Source organism: Pteronotus mesoamericanus, unplaced genomic scaffold (assembly GCF_021234165.1).
Source record: "Pteronotus mesoamericanus isolate MK-2021 breed Mesoamerican mustached bat unplaced genomic scaffold, CSHL_Meso_final scaffold_651, whole genome shotgun sequence".
Classification (NCBI taxonomy): Eukaryota; Metazoa; Chordata; class Mammalia; order Chiroptera; family Mormoopidae; genus Pteronotus; species Pteronotus mesoamericanus.
In genome coordinates this window covers 36,075,590-36,097,706 of record NW_026555325.1, presented here as the reverse complement: position 1 = coordinate 36,097,706, position 22,117 = coordinate 36,075,590, and the positions used below count along the sequence as shown (strand labels likewise).

At 50.2% G+C, this 22,117-nt stretch overlaps 3 protein-coding genes across 4 annotated transcripts; all 3 read right to left on the bottom strand.

Annotated features, from left to right (window-relative positions):
* Window positions 1-5,018: 5,018 nt before the first annotated feature.
* HOXD8 (homeobox D8) lies at window positions 5,019-6,444 on the bottom strand. 2 transcript variants are annotated; one of them, XM_054562303.1, is made up of 2 exons: window positions 5,724-6,444; window positions 5,019-5,335 (listed from the first exon to the last, which is right to left on the bottom strand). In XM_054562303.1, exons 1-2 carry the CDS (start codon window positions 6,283-6,285, stop codon window positions 5,040-5,042), a joined length of 858 nt encoding a protein of 285 aa, XP_054418278.1. In that variant the 5' UTR covers window positions 6,286-6,444; the 3' UTR covers window positions 5,019-5,039. The 2 variants fall into 2 exon arrangements, with proteins under 2 accessions (XP_054418278.1, XP_054418279.1); XM_054562304.1 differs by having other exon boundaries at window positions 5,019-5,332.
* A 5,898-nt stretch (window positions 6,445-12,342) lies between these two features.
* Window positions 12,343-13,817, bottom strand: HOXD9 (homeobox D9). Its single transcript, XM_054562354.1, is given in 3 exon segments — window positions 12,343-12,584; window positions 12,931-13,757; window positions 13,759-13,817. Coding segments are annotated over 3 exon segments (1,128 nt in total).
* A 3,580-nt stretch (window positions 13,818-17,397) lies between these two features.
* HOXD10 (homeobox D10) lies at window positions 17,398-19,792 on the bottom strand. The gene is made up of 2 exons (XM_054562337.1): window positions 19,033-19,792; window positions 17,398-17,675 (listed from the first exon to the last, which is right to left on the bottom strand). The coding sequence occupies exons 1-2, from the start codon at window positions 19,775-19,777 to the stop codon at window positions 17,398-17,400; spliced, it is 1,023 nt and encodes a 340-aa protein (XP_054418312.1). The 5' UTR covers window positions 19,778-19,792.
* Window positions 19,793-22,117: the final 2,325 nt, after the last annotated feature.

Here is a 22,117-nt window from a genome sequence, read left to right as displayed (position 1 = left end):
TACTGCAATTCCTTGCGGATTTTGCACGTACAGCTTGCAAGCGCCATGTTTTTTTCCTTTCTTTTCTCTCTCCTCCCCCCCCACTTTCTCCCTCCTCCACCCCACTTTTTCTCTCCCTCCCCCACTCCACTTTCTCTCCCCCCACTTTCTCTCCCTCCTCCACCCCACTTTCTCTCTCCCCCACTCCATCCCTCCCTGCCTCCCTCTCTTTTTCATCTTCCCTCCTCCCTCCCTCCTCTGTCTTCCTTCCTCTAGGTCCCTTTCCTCTGCTCTCTCTGCCTCTCTTGCCTCCATGGTTTCTGACTCTCTCACCTTTTCTAGGAATTTTTTTTTTCGTTTTGGTTTGCCTCTAACCATCTGCTCAATTTGGTTCTGTTAGCGGGGAAATGAATGCGGTGTACTACTGCCCAGAGGCTTAGATTGGTGATTCTGGCAGTCACCTCCCTTCAACTACTCTCTTTCTAGGGGTGTGTCGGGGTGAGAGGGACACTCAGCTTCTCCTCCCGTCCCCTCAGGAAAAAGCCTGCTCCGAAAGGCAGGCAAGCACTTTTGGGGTTTGCCTTTCTCATCTCCTGGCAAGACAGCGCCAGGGATCTTGCGCAGAAAACCTGGGATCTACAGGCCAAGAAATCGCCCTCTCCTCCCTAACCCCTCCCCAACATAAGTTGGGGTCCCTCCCATTTCTTGGGGTTTCTGTGGTAGGAGAGTCACCAACCAGCTCAAAGGCTGGAAATGGTTTGATACTTGTCAACTCCAAAGAAACAGTTTGACCTCCCAGTGCCTGGCTTTTATCTAGGCAGAAGTAACCTCCTGCTCAGTCCTGGGTTGGGGAAGAAGCAATCTTCCTGGATCCCCTCTGAAACCCCTTGCTTTAAGTCTTCCCTAAGTGCCTTTCTCATTTCTGTGTAATTTAATTCTAGTTTTTCTCCTCTCCCCTTGCCCCCCAAACACTTGCCCGTTGAAAAGCCTGCTCAGTGCAATATTGAAGAGGAGAGAGGCTTCATTTATTCAGGAAAAGAGCAAGTCCCCAGTTTAAGCCTTGGAAAAAAGTCATTTTTCTTCAAAGGCAGGAGTCATATTCCCTTTGCAGTGTTGATAGGAACTACTCCAGTGAACCTCAGCTGAAAGTAAATGTCCTTGGCTAGTTCTAGCATTCTCTTCATTATTAATGCACAGGCAGAGCCATCCAGGCTTCAGGACCTGCCTGAAAAAGGTAGCTCCTTCTCCTCACATCCTTTCAAATACACTGTCTTTGGGCTTCTAGTAGTATTTGTAAATATTTGCACTGGATGTCTATGTGTAAGTTCTCTGCAATTAACATCTTCCGCATCCAGTAAATACCTAAGTGGATGTGCACCTAAGCAGGAAGTGCACAGCACCCTCTGGAGCAGGCCATTTGTATTTCTTGAGAAAGTTCCAATGACCTTGGATGTTTCTGATTTAAGGACTTCTGTTGCCATCTGTCAGCAAAAGTCATATTCTTTCCAGAAAAAGTCAGTGGGTTTTAACTTCATTGGAGGGAATCTTAGCAGCAGCCAGCGTCCTTTAAAATGTTCTCTCTCCTCCCCTGTCTTCCCCCAGATACCCAAGGATTTAAAAACAAAACAAAACAAAAAAAACCAGGGAAGCAGAGGACACAAGCTTGGATGTGAAATAGCAATACGTTCTCTGTTAAAGAATAATAAAATAATGTCTTTAATTATACAAGAAAATGGGGCAAGTTGCTGGGCCCTCCCAAACTAAAACACTTTGCACTGGTTTATTCATGTGGAACTGAACAGATTGTTCAATTCTAAAATTTCCTGAGAAATAATCTCAATTGTTAATTTTCCTCTCCCCCTCTACTCAAATAAGAGCAGGGCTTTATGACCCTCCTTTTCAGCTTGGGGAAGAAGGGCTGGGAAAAGGCTCTTTGCACTGAAAAGGCAGCCATATTTGTACTCTTTTCCCCCAGTGCAGAGATTAGAGATGTGCTGGGCTTTGTGGAACTTCACAAAATGGCAATCCCTGAGCTAACTTTTCTCTAGGAACCATTGAGACCCACATCCTCTTTTGTTTCTAGTCCTTGCAACAGAGAACCTAAATCACTTAGAAGGCTTGGTTCTTTCATTCAATGTTAACATTAGTGTCCTTATTTTTCTCTAAACGGTTTATAGACCTCTCTCAGCAGATTCTCTAAGCAGTCTAGGAGAGAGAAGCAGTTGTCTGGGTGTGAAGAGGGTTCTCTGAACGTTTATGCAAATTTCTGCAGCAAAAATGTTTGCCGCAACCCTCGGATGTTAACAGATATGAACCAATTAGAAGGGCGTCTTCTGCACTTGTCACTTCGACTCTGCACGAAACACCATGTTGGGTGGTTTGTAACCACTCTAAGAAAGAAGGTGGTGAGTGTGTGTGTGATGTATAATTCCCCAAGCTCTTTATTTGGAGACAAATCTATGCTTTTCCCAGCGACAAAAGGAAACATACACCGACATTGATTAACCAACACTTTCTGCACATGTGTAATCTATATCTGTACAAATCCACCAAATAGATACCAAAAATTATAAAATTTCTGTATGTACAAATATTCTCAAATATACCAGTAATTGCAACATAGTCTTTTTCTGTGCATTAGCTATGATTTTACCATGTAGTTAGGGGGACAATGGGGCCAGAAGGTACAGCACTTCCAGAGCAGCACAGAATGAAGAGGAAATAAGGACATTTTACTCCCCCACCCCCATTGTTTCTTGATTCCCGCACCCATCCACACACCAGGTTCCCCACCTGATAGTCTTACCCAAATCAGTGGTTCTACAAGTGGTATTTGGGGAATATTCTTGAGTGGCAGAAAGCAAATTTTGCTTATAGACAAAGGAGTCCCTTAAATGGAGGGCAGCTGGAATTTAGCCAATACCAGTCTCTGGCCAGCTTACGCCTGCCCTAGGCTGTTCCCTAGTCACACTCTCAGGCACTTGGCATCCTTACTTTATATCAGCCAACAGTAGTAGCAGGCAGCACACAGAGCAAACTGTTTCCAAATCCAGCATGCACATTTGCAGCTGTCTCCTTTCCTGCAAATGTTTCTTTAAGCCCTGAGCCACCCATGACTTCAAATTGTCTTTCCTGGCTCAGGTCAGAAAAATGCCACAGCCATGGTCTCTTCCCTGGATAGAAAGTCAGGTGGTGCTTCCCCTCTGGCCCTGATCAGTAACAACATATCCCTGGTCCTTGAAATGACAAACAGCCCACCAACGCCTGAGTGATCCAGGCCTAAAACTATAGGATTCCACTTCCTTACCTGTGCAATAAATTCCACTCTGGAAATTAAAATGTACTTAAAAAAAAATAAAGCCATCTAGAAAAAGAGAGCTCTACAATGTCTGCCTGACAAAGATGCTTTCCCTTTTAAGGGGAGAAATGTTAGTTTACTTGAAAATCTCCTTTCCCGTCCCTCTTCCCCCTCTTCTCTCATAAAATGGCAGCTGCAGGAGCAGCCTCAAATGGAAAACGGATATCTTGTTAATAACAGATCCCAAACCCCAGCATCAGTGCACGCTCAGCGGGATAAGCTGTGGTGTAACCTGGACTCCCCATGGTCCCCCACTGGGCCTACAACTCGAGTCCTTTGTTAAGTTCAAAGCTTTCACAGTATCTCCCAACAAGGTTACTTAGAGCAAGATGAAGCTTGGGTAGCCATAGCCAGCCCTCTCTGGAATTGAAAAGAGCCCCCCCCCACACACACATTTATTTTCTACAGCATGGATGTATTCAACCCCCGCTTCTTTATATATATTTTAAACCAAATAGGAGCTTTAGGGGGAACATTGCCTTCATGTTAGCAAAGGCAAGGTTCCTGATTCAGGAAAAGGGTTATTTGCGGCGCTCAAAGACACTAGCTCTAGAAAAGATTCATTTATTTATTAAGGAGCTAGCTATGTTCTGGAGCGGTTGTTTACACTCAGATTTTTCTGCATTTGCTCCCAGGGCTTGTTTTAAATAGGTGAGGCTATCCTGGAGAACAACAAGAGGACGTACCAACCGACATCTGAGATGCACACAGTAAGTTGGCTCAAAATGGGCGTGCAAACAGAGCGAAGAGAGTACAAATAAATATGGCACCTACTCAAAAAACGGAATCACAGCGGCAGCCCCAGCATCGAGACCTAGCAATTTCAGTCGATACCAAACGCTGCTCAAAACGAAAGCAAGTTTTGAAAGAAGAGGCATTCCGCAAAGCGACTTGCCAGAGTGAAAAGCTAATAAATGAAAATGTTATAATTGGCTTTTCAAGTATTCATTCACTCTAGATCATTAAATTGACATAATTTGTGTAGACTGTAGAAAAATTATTAAATGTCAACTTTGACATTGCCCTGAAACTTCTATCACTGGCCCAACATTTCCCCCAAGTTTAAGGAAGCTGCAGAGCCAGGACTACACATTACACTCTTCAGTTAAATGTGCTTTTCAAATATTTGGCCCAGACTTTTCCCAGAGATACTACAAAATAAAGAAACCTCTTAGGAGTAAACAAAAGGCACCTGAACCATTATTATAAAAGCAGAAAGAAAATACATAAATAATACATTTTAATCAAATAAAGTAAATATTCTGCAGGCATAATTTTAAAAAATTAATAGACTTCTTTTAATTTACTCACCATAAAGAAAAGATTTTAAACGTTCAAGTGCACTTGTTTGATTAATAAAGCATTTTATATGCAATTATTTAGTGCTAATCATTAGGAAGTTTACGTTGTTGAGGCAAATCACCAGTTCAGACTCAGACATTAAAACCTATCATTATAAAAATTTCGGTATAAAGTCAGTATCATATTACCCTTACACAGGACAGCTCAAGGTCTGTTTCTATGCGATAAAAGACTTTTTAAACACCCAAATCCCTCTCAAAGCGCAGAAACCTCAAGAGCAGTGACATGAAGGTAGCTTGAAATACAAGTAAAGTCCTTCCAACAAAGAAAATAGGTGGTGTCCACCAGCATATGTTGATGATTAGATTTAATAGTCTGTGGTAAAATTTTAAAGGTAGAATTAATTCGTCGGGCCTTCAGTTCTGTCTTCCTCCAGGTCTTGGGCTTCCTTTTTAGTTTCCCCATCCTTCACCTCCTGTCGGGAAACCGGGAATTTGTCCTTGTTGTTCTCCTTTTTCCATTTCATTCTCCTGTTTTGGAACCAGATTTTTACCTGTCTCTCAGTGAGAGCTAGGGCGTGGGAAACCTCGATTCTTCTCTTTCTGGTCAGATAAGGGTTAAAAAGGAACTCCTTTTCCAGCTCTAGGGTTTGGAAACGACTGTAGGTTTGTCTTCCTCTTCTTCGACCAGGAGCTGCTGATGAAAACAAACGAACAAAAAAGGGAAAATGTTTTAAAAAATGTAATGGTGCCTCTGCAGGTTGCTGGAGGTTTCTGGAGTGGGTCTAACGGATGAAATATACACAACTTTCTTTAGCTCTGATATATATAGGATGGGCAGGCCAGAGAGAGAGGGAAGTCTTCATAATTATTCTGTCCCCATCGTTTTTTCGTGGTTTCTACTTTAAGGGAAAAAGTCTGTATTACTTTATGAATAAGAGCCACTGTAGCTACAAAAGAAAGAAAAAGAGAGGGACAGGAAAAGGGAGTCTTAAAGCTAGAACGTGAGATGAAAGCAGATTTCTCCCACTCTCCCCGCTTTAAAAAAAAAAATCATATACATATATATATATATGCATCCCAACCTTGTGGTCTCATCCAGGGAAACATTTGAGAAGGAGACGAACTCTGATTTAAGTGGTCTGGGTCCTCGCCAATATTACCACTGGACGATTTACAGTCAGGATATTGTACCAGCTCGGCCTCTTGCTGGGTCGTAAAAATCGGCTGTCTCTGTAAGTTATCGTATCCGTAAAACTTCGCGGGCTCCCCGTGACAGGCAATCCCGCCGCAGGGGGGAGGCTGCGGAGGAGGAGGAGGATGCGGAGGAGGAGGGGGTACGAGCTGGTAGGCTGCGGCCGGGCTGCCCCCGCCGGGATGGAAGTAGTCCTGGCCGGGGCTCGGGCCGCCCCCACCACCGCAACCCGGCCCGGCGGGCGGCGGCGAAGGGTGCGGGTGCGCGTGCGCCAGCGGGGGCGCGTGCGGGAAGCCGGCGGTGCTGTTGCCATAGAGCTGCAGGGCAGCGGCGTGGCGGCCGCCGACCTCAGTCGCGAAGTGACAGTCGTAGTAAGTGGGATTGATGGCCTCGCCTGCCGCGGCCGCCGCCTTGTACTTGGAGTACAGCGGGTTCACGAAGTACGAGCTCATCGGGGCGGCGGCCCCGGGCGGCGCGAAGCAGGCAAGGAGGGCGCCTCTACGCTGCTGCACTGCCGCAGGGGCCTCTGGGGCGGCTGCTTGCGCCGCTGGAGCCGCGGGGTTACGTTGCTCCTGCTGCCCGCCCGCGCGTCGCCTCTGAGGCTGGAGAGCCGCGGGCGCTCAGCTACTGGGCGCTCATGCCCGGCTCTAGCCCCCGCCGCCTCGGCCTCGCGCCGCCTCCCTTGCGGGTCGCGGGGCCTCACCCAGCCCCCGCTCTCACCGCCCGCCCGGCCTCTCCCAGCGCGCGCCGGCTCGGACGCAATATAATCGCCGACGCCCCGGGTGACCTGCCCTTCTGCCTCCACTGTTTCCTTTCAGGCACCAGGCGGCCCGCTGCGCACTGGGACAAGAAAAAAAGTGCGCCCGGCCCACGGGGACACTATTTGGCTTGGTTTACAAACCCCCCGCTCTGGAGGGAAAAGAAAAAAACACCCTCTGCCTGCTGCCACCTCTCACCTTGCCCCCCCCCCGCGCGTCCCCCTCCCACCGCTCTCGCCCCCGCCGCCGCCGCCGCCGAGGCTGCCGCCCCGGTACGTCCCGGCGAGGCATTTTCGCACCACGCCACTGCGCAGAGAGCGAGCGAGATGGAGGCGAGATAAGCGCGCGGAGGGATCCGCGCGGAGGCGACACTGCTGCTCTAGACAGACGCCTCACGCTGGCCAGCAGATGCCTCCGCCGGCCTTAAAGGGGGCCCATAAAGCCACACTGCCAAGGGCTTGCGGTGGCCCTTAGGGCCGAGGGAATGTGGGCCGAGGCTGGGGCGCGGGAGAACCTTACACTTGGGGTAGGGGGGAGGCGGCTCCCAGGAGGCTGCAGAGTAAATGACTCTCCCGGCCCCTGGAGCAGCCCCGCAGAAGTTGGCCGTGGCTTTTGCACCTCTGGACACGCGGGCGCAGCTCAAGAAACATGGGCAAGCAGTATAGGTGGACCGGACTGCACTTTTTGAGTTAGGTCCTATCCAAGTAGTTTGATGAAAGGCCACACGGGTGACCCCAAAACCTGGCATTATCAAAGCGAATCTAAGCCTTTCCTTTCCAGCCGATCGGGCCTTGTGGAAATGAAATGTACATTTACCCTTGACGCACTGCACGCCTGGCTGAGGCTCCCAGGTTAATTGATATTTAATGGAAATCATGCCCATGAATACAGTTTCCATCATTTCACCCTTGATAGACGTCAGCACCAAGCGCAGGGGGGAAGCTGAAGAATGCGGGGAGGGAGGCATTAAAGCGGACAGAAATGTTCCAAGGCGGGAAGGAGGACTCACGCTGTGGTGCGTGGTATTTCTTCGGGTAGGACGCACGGCTCCCGGGTCTTAGCCCCAGTGTGGAGCGGACTAGGGCAGGCGGGGGCCCCGGGCGGAGTACGGGGGGCCGACATCGCTGAATTCCCACCTCAACCCACCCCAACCCACCCCCTTCGAGACTCCGGGCCGGCGTTCGGGTCGTGCCGGTTCCAGGCAGTTGCGGGCGGCGCCCATCTCCTGCTCAAGATTCCAGTTCATTCGCCAAGTCTGTGTAATTACGGCCGAGAGCGGGCGCCGTGCTCAGCTTTAAACGTTAACTAGTATCTCCAAAAGAAAGAGAAGTCTCATCCTAGCTGTGAGTTATGAGGAAAAGAAACGTCCCGAGTCATGTGAGCAAGTCAAATATGAATCGAAAAATGTGAAGCTCGCTCTAAAGCCTCTTGGCGTTACACCACCAACCTCCTCCTTTCCCCCACATTCTCCACTGCCAACCCTTTTTACTCCCGTTTTAATGTCTAATTAATGTGATAGGTCTCTGTTGAGTGAGCGTTCCCTCACCTAGTCGGCCTTTTTCGTGGGTTCTTTGGGTGACCAAACCGCTTTTCCTATGGGATAATCCATTGTTGTAAGGGCACCAGGCCCATCGGCTTTGGGAACCAACCTGGAAAACTCGCCTTGAGCCCATGGGGGACGCTCCCGCTAATGCTGAAACACCACGCCGGCTTTTCACGCCAATTGCAAATCTCTAAAAAGCCCAGATGTCCCCCAAAGACGCAGCAGGCCAGTGATTTCAAATACCCCCCATTCCTTATGGGTTGCCCCAACCTGTGAGTGCCATCCTGAGGTCAGTCCTGATGGACTGAATATCATATTTTGCAAATGTAGAAAATAAAGTCTAGATGGAAAGCCGTAACAAGACAATGTCTAAGACTCTTTCAATTGTTTTTACAGGGAATGGCTGGAAATGGTTAAGGTAAACGGATTGCTAATAAATCTCCAGATGATAAAGTCCTGCTTTAGTTTTTAAACTAGGAGAGTGCAGGAGACTTTTGTTGGGGTGGGGCGAGGCTGGAGGGTAGGGGTTTGTGTTTGTTTTCTGTCGGTTATCGACAGGTAAAACTTCCTTTAAATCCTAGGGCTAACGAACAGATTCTGAGAATTAACGATTTGTATTTCAACCTTGCAAATACCCAATTGAAAGTATTATTTTCAACAAAGCCCTGGAGCTAACTTTGTGATTGTGTCTTTTTAATTTCACTATTTGGTGTGCGTGCATTTGTGTGTTTAAATACTCGATAAGAGTGGTGGGTTTGGGAATGGAATGGGGAAAAGAAGAGCAAGCCCAGATCTCAGAAATGTGCAAGGCATCTTCTAGAACTATGTGATTCCAGGGGGGTGAAAAAGAAACACAAATATTACAAAATTCATTTCTACACATTCTGGCCTAATTAAGAAAACATTATAACACGACATTTCCTCTTGGGGAAAAAAACAGTTTTTCCTTCAAGCATTTTGTTTATAATCTGAATGGGAAAGGAGCACGATTAACTTCGTAAATAAAGATCCATGCTTTTACATGCTTCTGTTTTGAGAGAATGCATTAACTCACCATAATGTTTATAGTTTCAGCTGTGCCATAGTCCAAATTTCCTGAAATCCTGACTAAGCCAAAATTTTACCCCTAAAAACACGGCTGCAGAATTTAGTAGTGCACATTGTTTTTTTTGTTTTAAATTTATCCTAATTTGGAATTAAAAATAAAATTGTAAATATTTTTAATCAAAACCTTCCTTCCCCGGAATTCCAGTTTTACGAGATCACAAAGTGGAGCAACGGCGCTCTCTAGTGGCCAAATGCCACCTCAAGCCGACGGAGTTTAACTTCCCTTTTTTCGGCTTGGATCGCTGAGGCTAATAATGCTTCCTCCTTTTGATTATCAACAAATCAATTGCAACAAACAGGGGCTCCTAAATGTCAAGTATTTTTGTAGACCCAAGAGTTTCCAGTAGTGCCTTTTTTCAAAAGTTTCCAGCCCTTCTTTTGCCAGACACTATAGGTCCTCATTCTGTAATCACTCACAATTATAGGATGGGCTACATTTAACCAAAATCCCAACTTTCTAAATATCAACTGCAACAGGATTTTTTCAAGCACTTCAAAATCTAAGAAAATATAGAAGTTAATTCTGTTATTGTTTTTAAAGTTGTTACCCTTAGCATTGTCATGAGCATTTGCTATTTTAATTGTCATTTTAATGCTTCAGGCCCATTTTGCTGGGCAATGGAAGAAACAAATTTAAAACTTTTTGCAAGATCTCTGAGTCATTGTCTGGAAAGGCCTTGTTGGGCCTGTGTTCACTGGAACGTGTATGCACAATAAATGAGATTTTAAATTTATATCAAAAGTCACATAATAAAATGAATTAAGCATCCCGCCTGAAATTTTTTAAAAAGGAAAGACTTTAATCAGCTTAGGTGTTTCCTGAGAGGTTAATCTTTTTTCTCATTTTTCAAAAATGCTTTCCTCCAACTCAGCAGTAACATTTTCTATAAGCAAATAGATATGATTTCCAATATTTTCATTGCGAAGTTTGGAGTGGAGGGCCAAATATTTTTGTAAAAAGGCAACTAAGCAATTTCATTTTTTCACCCAACGACCATAGGTCTGTGAGACCCTGGGCCTCAGTAAATGAATGACCCAAGATCACTAACTCTCCTACCCTTGAATAAAAGGCTACTTTAAAAACAAACAAAAAAGAACAAGCTAGACCGCGGCCATAGTCAAATATTATAAAGAGCCACCCACCGTAGTATAATTCTAATACCTAGACCATTTTAAAAATCAGAAATACACCATCTCCGCCTTCCTACCCACACACCCTCATTTTTATTTCCTAGGTGCTCACACCTCACCGGGGGCTCCCAAGCCCCTGCTTTCTTCGTCCAACGCAGTCCTGTTTATATTTTATTGTCCAGATTTTAAGACCCAGTTTTTGTCTGCATTTTTCCTTTCCTCCTACAAACACAAACATCAAAATGAGACGGTTTCAAAGCGAAGCGCCGGGCTTGTCGTAAACTCATTACCTCCAGACGTCTCGCCGGCTGGATGACTTTATGACACCTTGGCTCTTCCTGTTTTCAAAGAGCCCTAGGTATCGAGTTGGCCGTAGGGGCGGGGGTATGCAGCACCTTCTGCCGGATCTGGGCCTTGGCTTTCCCTCCCAGCCCCCCTTTGCTTTTCCTTCAAGTCCCCTCTTTCATCAGAAACCCCCCAAACTCTGCCATCGCCCCCGCCTTCCGCCCAGCCCAGGCCGCCCGGCGCCGCAGCCTCTCGGGCCTGCAAAAGCTGTGCTGGGCCCGAACCCTCACTTACAATGACCTTCATTTTAGCCTCTGAATGCGGCCCTCAGAGGACTACGCTGAGAGCTAAACGCGCACAGAAACTGGGTTGGGGGAGGAGGCGGTGGGGTAGAGGTAGCTACCGAAGAGAGCCTTGACCATTTTGTTCTACTAAGGTCACTTTGGGGTTCCAGTGGATTGGAGCGAAAGCTCACAGCCTGACCGGCTCAGCCCTCCCCGGAGCCAGCCAGCCCTGCCGAGCTGGAGTAGGTGCTCCAGAGTGCAGAGTTGGGCTTTCCTTTGTTGGGGGCCGGGGGGGGGGGGGCATTGTCAATGACTGGGACTCCAAGAGCACAGGGAGACGTGGGGTACAGTGTGACAAAGCCCCAGCAAGAGGGTTGCGTGGCTTCAGGGGCCCCAAGACTCCTCTGGGCACTAATTCGAGGCTGACTCTGAGTCCAGGGTACAGAGCTCCTGCAAGTGCTGGAAGCAAACTAGGGGAGGGATGAGCCACCAAGGGCCACCCAGGTGCTGTGCTCTAAGCTGGGTCTGCCCACACAAAGGGAGGCTTCCAGGCACATCAGAGAGACTTCACTGGTGGAAGGGCCCGATTTTCACCAGTGTCTCCCTCCTAGGCATGGGGGAAACATCCCGTGAGGGTGGTATTTTGCACAGAGACAGAGAAAGCAACACACAGCGTTCAGGGCCAGTATCTGGGCTCCATTTCATCAGGTCAGCATTTATTGGTAGGAAGCGGTAACATTTACAACTGGTCCTCAGGCAGGAACCGGGAGGGCCTACACCCGCGGCCGCCCACGGGAGCCGAGCCCTCCCAGAGACAGTGGTTCCTCCAGTGCACTGAGACTAACCCTCCCACCCCGCCCCACCGGAGGTCCTGGGCTCCTCTTTCGGCTTCCTTCCAGGTCTCAGTCGAGGACTCCGCGGCTCCCTGAGGAAAGGGGGCTTTCATAACCGTTGGACCACCCGGCCGGGCTTCTTCGGACCTCCACTCTGTCGTCGCTCTGCCTTTATTCTCGGAAGTGGGACTCGTGTGGCCCCTGCTTGAGCAGCGCTAAGGGCTAAACTACAGCATTTTTCAGAAACATGGAGGACATTTACAAAGGAGAGGGCTGCTCAAGCCAGCGTGCACTCAACAAAATACAGCATTTCCTAAGGAACCAACGGGGCAGGAAAGGGGGGGTGCGGGGCAGGGCAAAACCCCAAAGCCACTTGGTTTCTCCAACACATAATGAGCAAATACAGAGTACCCCAAATACCTCACAGAGACCAACCACACAGTCACTTCTACTTAAAAAAGGGGTGAAATGTCTGAATCGCTGGAGAGTTTCTGGAAATCAAGCACCCACAAAGAAAATACCGCACTGCCTTTGCAAAACAGAGCGGTCCCGCCGGTGCTGTGACGGGTCAGTCTCCTTTGGGGCATTTCTCTTTGCTCATCTTTTTCATTTTCATCCTACGATTCTGGAACCAGATTTTGACTTGTCTCTCTGTGAGGTTTAGAATCCTTGCCACCTCGTAGCGCCGGTCGCGGGTGAGGTACATGTTGAAGAGGAATTCCTTCTCCAGCTCCAGCGTCTGGTATTTGGTGTAGGGACAGCGCTTTTTCCGGGTAGAGCGAGCGTGGATCCAGTTTGCAGCGGGGTTGTCTATGAAGAGGGGGGTTTGGAGAAGGGGAACGAAGGGCGGAGGGAAGGTAGGGAGAGACGACAGGGTGGAGGAGAGAGGTCGTTAAATTAATTTTACCAAGGATGGTCGCTTTTCACAACTTAGGGGAATTATCATAAAAAGCCTTAATGCCCGCGCTCTGTTTGCCGTACAAACCGCGCACCCAGGGTAGGTGGTTATGGGAAGCTTTTTTATGGATGCGTGTTGCTCGCCTAGGCTAGGATAGGCGGCTAGACGTTTTTATAGGTTAGTAAAACTATCAGTTTTGCACATTGGAGCCTTACAGGTTTCAGCAATAAATCAGGGGGCAATTTCTTTTGCACTTACTTGGGTCAAGTTGCTGCTGCGGCGGCTGTGGATGCTGCTTCTCCTCCTCCTTCAGCGGGCAGCCCGGGCTCGGGTGGTCGTTGCAAGCCGAGGGCTCCGATGAACCTCCTGCCCCGGCCCCGGCCCCAATCCCTGCCCCGGGCCGGGTTCCCCCGGCCGCTGCTGCCGCCTTGTCCTGTAGGAACGAGTTGCACGAGAACTCGGGGTCGCCGCTCCCCTGGGACTCCCGGGCCGAAGAGCACTCAGTCTGTTTGGAGGAGGAAGACGAAGAAGTGGAGGAGGAGGTGGCGGCGGCGGCGGCAGGGGTCGGGGCCGCTCCGGTTTCAGGCTTAATCCCGTAGTGGCGCCTGTTGGGTGGGCCGCTGGGGCCGGGGCTGGGACCAGGGCCGGGGCCACCGCCGCCTCCGCTGCCGCCGCCGCCCGCGCCGCCCGGGAAGCCGGGCAGCGGTTCCATCCAGGAGCGCACGTAGCGGCCGGGCTCGGAGGCGGCGGCGGCCAGGGTTGGCGGGGGCACGTACGGGTGGTAGAGGCCGCTCATCGTAGCCGCCGCCGGGGGCTGGGCAGGCACCGCGGACCACGAGGCGGAGAACACGGCCGATTTGGGGGCAAAACTACAAGAGGCAAACTCGGCGGCGGCGGCAGCCGGGCTGTCGGCCACACCTGCGGGCCTGCCCTGAGCGCCGGGCCCGGGCGGTCCGAAGCGCGCGGCGAACACCTCGTCGCCTTCATGGCCTATGAGCGAGTCCACGTAGTAGTTGCTCAGGGTGCCACTGGAGGACATTTTGAGGCGCCGTGCGCTCCCACCCAAGGTTACACTGCCCGCCGCGGCGCCGCTCCCCGCCGGCGCCCTAGCCGCCGACTAGTTCGCAGGCTGCAGCCTCCACCATTGGTCGCGCGGCCCACGTGATCATATTTACCAATACCGGGAGTAAATCAGTCCGCTAAACTGGGGGCTGCTGTGATTAAAAAAAAAATCATCATCAACATAAGCGCCGCAATTAGAGCCCGCGGGCCCCGGCCCGTGCGCCGGACTTGGCCCAGCCAAGCTCGGCCAGCCCGGCGGCTACTGGGACCACACGCCTGACTGCGGCCGGAGGAGGCGCTGGGGACTATTTGTTAGCCTCCTCTTGCCGCCCTCGGTCTTTCAGTCCCGTCCCGGCGATGCCTCCCCAGCTCCTGGGCTCCGTCCGAGCTACCAGCCGCGTGTCCTGGACACACCGAGCCCTTGGCCAGAGTCCGGAGCAGCCATGGGCACGCATGGTCGTTGCAGCCCGAGGCTGAACAGCCTTCAGAGGCGGCCCCTGGCGCCCGAGGGGAGTTTTCCCTGTGCCTCTCTCCTTACCCAAACTCAGCCCCTCCCTACACATACCCACACACACGCTCTCACAGCTTGTCGTGTTGTTTAAAACAGGTGGAAGACCTCTGTAATGATATTATGCCTTTCAATAAAAATTTTATGAGGTGTATTTGATTATAGATTAATGTGTCCCTAATAAAACGGACGGATGGAGCAGCTCGGAGGGCCCCCTCCCCCTACCACACACACACCTTCGCGCAGCCACACACACCCCCGACGTGAGGCTGAGCACACGCCATGGCCCGATGGGTGAGCTGGGGTGGCCTGGCCCGCGAGCTGGGCGCGCTGGCGGCCACGGCCGAGCCTTCTGTCTGCCCTCCGAAAGGCCGGCAAGGAGACGAATCGGCACTGTGTGGACTGTGGCGGTCAGAGTGCCTTGTCTTCTTCAGGGCTGCTGCAAAGGCTCTGGAAGAGAACATGCCATAGGGCAGAACCCAAATGCTAGCGCAAGACCCGCTCCCGCCCGCCATCGCCGGCTGCCCGGCGCCCGACCATGCCTCCAGGAGGCCGCGGGAACCGGCATCTCACGAGGCAGGGCCTCTTTCGCGTGGTTCCCACTTGGAGGCCTCAAGTGGATGTCTGCCGGGGATGTCTTTAAAATGGTCTGGTCCTGAGGCCACTCTTCCGAATTCTTCTTCTTCTTCTTTTTCTTCTTCTTCTTCTTCTTCTTCTTCTTCTTTTCTTTCTTTCTTTCTTTTTTTTTTTTTGGCCTCCAGAGGTAAGGCTTGACAGCCTTGAATCTGAGGGAAGTGCCCATTGTCACTCCCAAATCCATGGTACAAAGCCTCGGAAGCCCGGCTGGGAGCCGAAACAAAAGCAGCCGGGTGCAGGCGGCAGAGGATATATTCCTTGCTCTACAAGTTGCCCAGCGCGCCCTTCGAGGTCTCCCAGCCCACCTCGAGGCCCGGAAAAAAAGGGGGGAAATGGCTACTTATGGCCTCATTGATTGTCTTTGCCAATGGCTTTCTGATTTTGTTCCAGAGAAGCTGACTTTGCCTGTGCACAGTTTTCCTCCGAGACATGGCCCTCTGTCAACAACTAATGGTGCTCCCCACATCGTAGGGGAAACGGAAAAGTTAAAATTGCCCTCCTCCTGCCCAACCAATTGAGATCTGGGGCAAATTGACTCCAGGGTTCCCAACCTGGCATTCATCCGGACTCTGCTCTCTCCCACCCCTAGGAAATAGCTCCCCTAAAAGGGTTCTGACTTGTAACTGGGGAAGCTTCTTGGTTGTGAGGAGAAAGTTTAAAACTCTGAATAAATACGGAGTCCACCAAAGATCCCCTAGGTGAGGGCTCTAATGTTTAGAGCCCTTAAATATATTGTTTTTAGGGAAAGAGGGAGGGGGGAAGAAAAGAACTTGTTTTCCGAAGCTGCTTGAAGCTGTTGGAGACCCTCTGAAACTGCAGCACAACCTGGGGTAACGAATTCTGTCAGCAACTCCCCTCAAGGCTTCTCCTTTCTTCTCCCTGGCAGAAGTCGGGACTCTCTTGGGCTGAGGATTCTCCAGTATGTCTACTGGCGAAAGCGGGACTTTTCCAAGCCATGGCGGCAGCTGGAACATTGGACTTAATGGGATGTCATGTTCATTTGCAAATTCTCTTTCAGTCACCTTTTGTACATTCTCTTACCTCTCAGATACAGTGGCTCCAGCCAGTATTTTGTAATTAAATAGAGGGAGGATTTACTGGGGGGAATCTTTTCTTTCTTTAAAGAAATTTTCATGTGGACCACTAAAAGATAATGACTGAGCATAATATCCCTCCACAAAGAAACTAGGACAAAGTGGGATGGGAAAACTCACCCATCCTTTGCTTTGCTGTGGCCTGGCTGTCTTGCACTTGGGATAGGGGTGAGAATGAGGGAATGGGGTGCAGAATTGGATCGACGCATTGCTAAGATGCTGCTTGTTCTTGGTCCTGCAGTGGAGGCACGGCACCTTCCAGGTGGGCAAGACCGGTTTCAGCCCAGCCACTGATGATGGCACGCCAGTCAGAATTGCCAAGACCCCACTGAAAGCATTAAAAATAACACAACCAAAACCAAAGAGAAAAGACACACAAGTGGGGAGCTTTGAGTAAAAGCATCTTGGGCACAGGCTTACTTACTTTCCAGGCTCAAGCTAGAGGGAAACTCACACCCACTGAGAATTGAATTCAGTCACTGTGGGGTGAGGGAGAGAGGATTCCCCGTCTTCCCAACGATGGAAACAGCAAACCCAGGCTGGATTATCATTCCTCCCTCCTCCATTGCCAAATTGTAGGACCCTAGGCCTCCTCCAGCTTCTCTCTTCCACATCCTTTCCCTGCTCTCTATACATGCCACCCCCAACTGCCCAAACAAGCAGTTTAACAGGGAGGTAATCGCACCAAATGTTTTCATTTCCACCATAACAAATTTTCATTTTAAAAAGCAGAGGGAGCGGACTCATTTCCAGAGTTTATTGCATTATACATGCGACCAGAACATGCACAGAAAGGACAGGTTGCTGTTATACTCTACCAAACCACAGATGCACCACAAGGGAAAGGCTACAAGGCATAAGTCATCAATATTCCATCTCATCAAGGACAATTGCTAAATTCATTTGTGAAAAGATACATTGTAATGTGCTTTTTAGTCCCCCTCCCCCCAAAGCTTGTGGGTTTTCTTAATCTTTTTTAAATATATATGTAATTTAAGTACTCTTAAGTACTGATGTATTCAAAACGCCATGGGCTCATGGACTAACCACACACAGACCTTTTGTGTTAGGAAAAACATGAAAAAGTCACATTGCTGGATGGATGAATGGACTGATGGATGCTCTACAGTTCCAATAAGTTAAGACCCAAATAAAAATGCGCAGTAACTGTTACCCTGCATTACGATGAAAAAATAATAAATTACACGTGCTAGTTTTTTAATATATATATACTCATAGGGATTACAGATCACTTGCAGCACGAACAGAATGACCCCAAAGTCACATTCTAGCAGGAAAACAAAACAAAACAAAACAAAAAACAAAGAGCAATGAAGGTTTTGTTTCCGCCTTCCCAGTCCTCCAGCACTCGGCCCTGGAACTCCATGCCCCCTTTCTGATCCTGGCCTCCCACGGGCCTCGGACCTAAGAGAAGGTGAGGTTGGCGGTCAGTTCTCGGATCCGGTTCTCTCGGCTCATCTTCTTGAGTTTCATTCGGCGGTTTTGAAACCAAATCTTGACCTGCCTGTCGGTGAGGTTAACGCTCTTACTGATCTCTAGGCGGCGCTCGCGGGTGAGGTACATATTGAACAAGAACTCTTTTTCTAATTCCAGCGTTTGGTGCTTAGTGTAAGGGCACCTCTTCTTTCTGCCACTCTTTGCAGTGAGCCAATTGCTGGTTGGAGTATCAGACTTGATTTCCTCTAACAAAATTAAAGGGAGAAGAAGAAAAAAATCAAGAATTTTTTTTTTTCTCTTAGTCTGTTCAAATGTACCCTTGGCCATGACCCCGCTGGCAGCCAGGCCGATTTGGGAAATACTGGCATTAAACATTACTCACATGAAGTGGGCCCTGGAAGGGATTTGTAATTGATGTCAGACTAGTTTAAATGCCCCAAATGACACGATGGGCGGGTACATTGCCCTCTGTGTCAGGGTTCTCTCTCTCAACTTTCTGACCTGCACCAAACAATCATACAATAGTAAACTTTCAGGGTCTCCCCAGCAACATTCTAAATGATCGGTTCATAACAGGGCTGGAGTGGAAGAAGCAAGCCACAGCCTGGACAAGCCTACCAACCCCGCTGTTGCCTCAGGTCGCCAAGTCTGCCACTTCCTCCTCACTTCTCCTAGGCACGCGGGGAGCCCCACAGCCAGGTTGATAGGTGCCCATTCTCTTTCAAAACATAACGGAGGAATGGAATACTCCTTCTCCACCCTGCCTGAGCATTTTTGAATCCCTCAGAATTTCCTGAATTCTCATGCCTTCTTGCCCCCACACAAAAACGTTGCCCCAGAAATGCAGCTCCTTATTGTGGTCCACCCCTGGGCACTGGCAGAGAGGCTCAAGGGCAGGGTTCCTTCTGAAAAAAAACCAGAGCCCCTGGCTTTTTGCCCCAGCCCAGCCCTAAGGCTGGCTCTGCCAGGTGGGCCATGCAGATTCTATTCTCTCCCCTTCCGCCTTTGCCCCTCTTGCAAATGAATTGTAAAGCCCGCGGCAGTTTTCCCCAGACAAAGCCAAGGTTACCTCCTAGCTCACAGAGGCTAGGAGCCCTGTCCTCCCGCCCAAACACCAAACAGACAAGCCATCTTGTTCCCTTTGCCGCCCCCAAGCTCGCAGGATGCGGGGTGCATACACTTAAACACAAACACAGTGCCTTAGACCACCTTAAAATCATCACTGGGTGAAAGGCAAACTGGGACCGCATATCTGAGCAGGAGAAAGGGGGTTCTGGGGCCATGTTTATGAGCCGCAGGTCATTTGCACTCTTTTGTTGCATTTCAGATCCTAGCTCAGGAAAAATAAACCCAGCAAGCCCTTCCTCTGTCCAGGCTCCATCAGCGTGGGGCCAGGACTAGAAAGGAGGGCCAGGGCAGCAAGGAAGAAGCAGGGACGATCTTGGGACTGATATTGCCCCATCTAAGAGCTGGGAGGAGCTGCACCTGCCAGTTGGGCCCGACTGAGCAGCCCCGGCTCTGCGCTGGGCACCCAGGTGCTCCCTCTTTGCCAGGTTCCCGGGCTGCGCGCCCCGCGAGGGTGGCAACTCTGCTCATACCGACCTTTGCTTTCCTTCTCCTGTACTTCAGGACTGGACACGGAGACTTCAGCCAAGCAGCTCCTCTCTTCCGGAAGGCCGCCCTTGGCCTCGGGACTCTCCACCTGGGAGACTTTGGTGGGCTCCTGGCCACTCGCGGGCTCGTTCATCTTCTTTTCCATCTGCAGCTGGGCGGCCGAAAGCTGCGGCTTGGCCGCGCCGCGAGGGTTGAGCTGGAGCATGACTGTGGAGCTGCCTTCGGGGCTGTTATTGTACTCTTGGGTTTTCCCGGTGGCGTAGGTCTGACTCAGTCTAAAATATCCAGGGACAGGAACCTCGGGGTTCTCAACGGGACAGGACTCAGGGACCAGCCTCTGGTACGAAGGGACCTCGGCAGAAATGAGTTTGTTGCGCTTATCAGAATACATGCAGCAATTGGATTCTTCCTTAATGTTGGTGGTGAAGGAGCAGGTGGGGACTTGCTGTGTAACAGGTTGCTCTATTCGACAAGATCTGTTCGGGTCTGTCCAACTGTCTACTTGAGGTATATAAGGATGCACATTCATACCCATATTTTGGTGGTTCACTTCTCTTTTGGCCAGAGACGGGAGCAGTCCACAGGTTTGCATTCCATAGGTCCCCATGTCTGCGCTAGGTGGTGGCATGTACATGCTGGCGCTGCTCGAATAAAAACTGTCACTCCTGCAGGCACTGATCAAGGAATCTACTAAAAAAGTATTAGCAGCAGGAGAGCTGTTGGGAAAGGACATTTTGGGGAGGAATTTGAAGAAGAGAGATTGTGTCCTTTGTAGGCTGACATCTCTAGGAAAACATTCCCCGTGTAATTGTGGATGCCTCTGCCGACCACATGACAACTAAGCCAATGAGATTTGAAAATGGCCTTGAGCCGCAGCCTCCTCGCAGGTCACGTGCTCCAGAGCAGGGCCGGCCGGCCGCGTAAGCACGGACAACAGCGACATCTACTATGCGCCGGAGATAGTGCGCGCTGGAGACAACCGGCCCAGCACTCCGCCGCCCGCCAGCCTACCCAGGGCTCGCTCAGACCGCCGGTCCCATTCGCGTCCCCCCACTCTGGCCTCTGCGCCACGCAGGCGGAAGAAAAGGCTCGGCCGGAGGGGCCTTGGGAGGATACGCGGGGAGGGAAGCCGGAGCGCAGTGGCGCCAGCACATAGAAGCATTCCACGCACACACCCAGGCAGAACGCTCCCAAGAGTGCCAGAGTGCCGGGGCCCGGGCGGGGGTGGGGTCCCAGGCTGGTTAATTTTGTCCAGGGCAGTCTGGGAAGGTGAGTTGATTTCCCGGGCTTTGAGACATCCCACCCCGGGGGTCCATAGGAAAGAGCTCCCGCGCAAAGACACGGCCAAGGTATCCTGGGAAGCAGAGGCAAGAAGGGCCGCGAGGGCCAAGAGGCCACGCAGCTGGCCGGCCCCGAGCCCCGAGGACCCGCTCGGCCCGGCGCTGTCCTCTCCTTCGGCCTGCCGTGCCGGACTCCACGGCCCTTCGCTCCCAGATAGGCTGCCCGAGCCTTGGGCTCTCAGAGGAACCACACCCCGACCTTTGCGGACCGACGCTGGGAGCTTTCAGGCTGGAGACAATCCCTCGGCGGAGTAGTTCGTTATTCGAGAAATCGTCCCTCGGGTTTCCAGCGGGAGAACGAAAGCGAGGTTTCCCTCCCCACAAACCCTGATAATAGATGGCAAAGAAGGAGGAAGAGAGAAAGAAAATAGTTTCGTTTTGTTTTGTTTTGTTTCCCCAAAGAAAGGAAAACTCTCGTCCTCAGACTAGAAGTTTTAGAAAACTGCCTGGGCCAAACAGGAGAGAGAGATGATGCAAAAGTGTCATTTGGTTCTGCAAAGAAAAATGTTTTCCTTTTATGGATTTTGTAAAAGCATTGGTTTCTGACAAGTGCAAGGTACAAAAGGTTGTGGAATTTATTAATACATATTAAGAAGAATCAGGGCGATCAATAAAATTCTCATCTACATTCTTGGGCTACTTGGTAATTTTCTTGCTTCTGAAGGTTTTTAAAGAGTTATACCCACCGTTGCCACACACGGGAAGATATTTTATTAACAAATCAATCGTGACTTTGTAAAGGATAAGATTAATAGTTAGGATTTAGCATAATGGTGTTCGCTTTATGAATTATTGAAAATTATACTATTGATTTTTCCCCCTCGCTACTAACCAAGAAGGTCAATTTTTGTTTTAACACAAATCGTCAAATATTAAAAGCTATAGTTTTGTCAGAAGTCGAGTTTTATAGTTTTGGGCAATTCCTAAAATTATTTGACATGGTTTTGCTTGGGTAAGGGGAGGGAGAAAAAAAAGGAGGTGGGTGAAGAACCTTAGCCTTCTGTTTCCTTTGGTGAGGGAATGTTCCATAAAGAGGATTTGGTCTGGGATTGTGGTTGAGCTCATTAAAGAACAACCACCATCACCACCAGGGAAACTCAGAGTTTTATGAGAAAGTTCAACAACTTCCTCCCTCGTTCTCTAGTTGCAGGCGGGTAAGCAACCCTTTGGAAGCCCCAGCCTCAGGGCAGCAGTGGGGATCTTTAACCTTGATTTCCAAAGGCTTGCCCTGGCCTGGCCAGGGCGCTGGAGCCATCCTCCGCTTTCGGATCCCCTTCACTACCTACAAGGGAAGAAAAGGGCCCCGCTAACTCTGATGGGGAACCAGTTCTCTAACCCGGAAGGCATCCGTGTTTTCTTTTCCCCACATTGCTCTGTTATGGGATGGCCTTGGATTTCAGGCCCAGAGACTGAACTTGTGGGTCAATTGGGTTTCCGCCTCAGGAGAACATTTCTTTGGAGCCCGATGCTAATTAAAGCGCATCAGCATTCTGGGGGACCTAGTTGCTTGTTTGCTCCTTCACAAAAAACCTTTTCCAACAAACCTTTTGTCAATCCCTCCCCAAAAGGAATCTCTGCTGGCCTGGTGGAAAAACAGGGGTTGGACATTATTTTCGGCCTTGGGACAGCTTCGCCTGTCCCCTCAAAGTGCCCTCGCCCAAACAATAACCCCTTTTAAAAACTCCGCGGTGGCAATGAGACAGACCTTTTAAACCTTTACGCAGCTGTTCAAA

Coding starts and splice junctions, on each gene's coding strand:
- HOXD8 (XM_054562303.1), bottom strand. CDS start 6,285: ATGAGCTCGTACTTCGTGAACCCGCTGTACTCCAAGTACAAGGCGGCG. Junction 5,336..5,723: donor TCCCTGGATGAGACCACAAG/GTTGGGATGCAT, acceptor TGTTTTCATCAG/CAGCTCCTGGTCGAAGAAGA.
- HOXD10 (XM_054562337.1), bottom strand. CDS start 19,777: ATGTCCTTTCCCAACAGCTCTCCTGCTGCTAATACTTTTTTAGTAGAT. Junction 17,676..19,032: donor ACAGGAGAAGGAAAGCAAAG/GTCGGTATGAGC, acceptor TAATTTTGTTAG/AGGAAATCAAGTCTGATACT.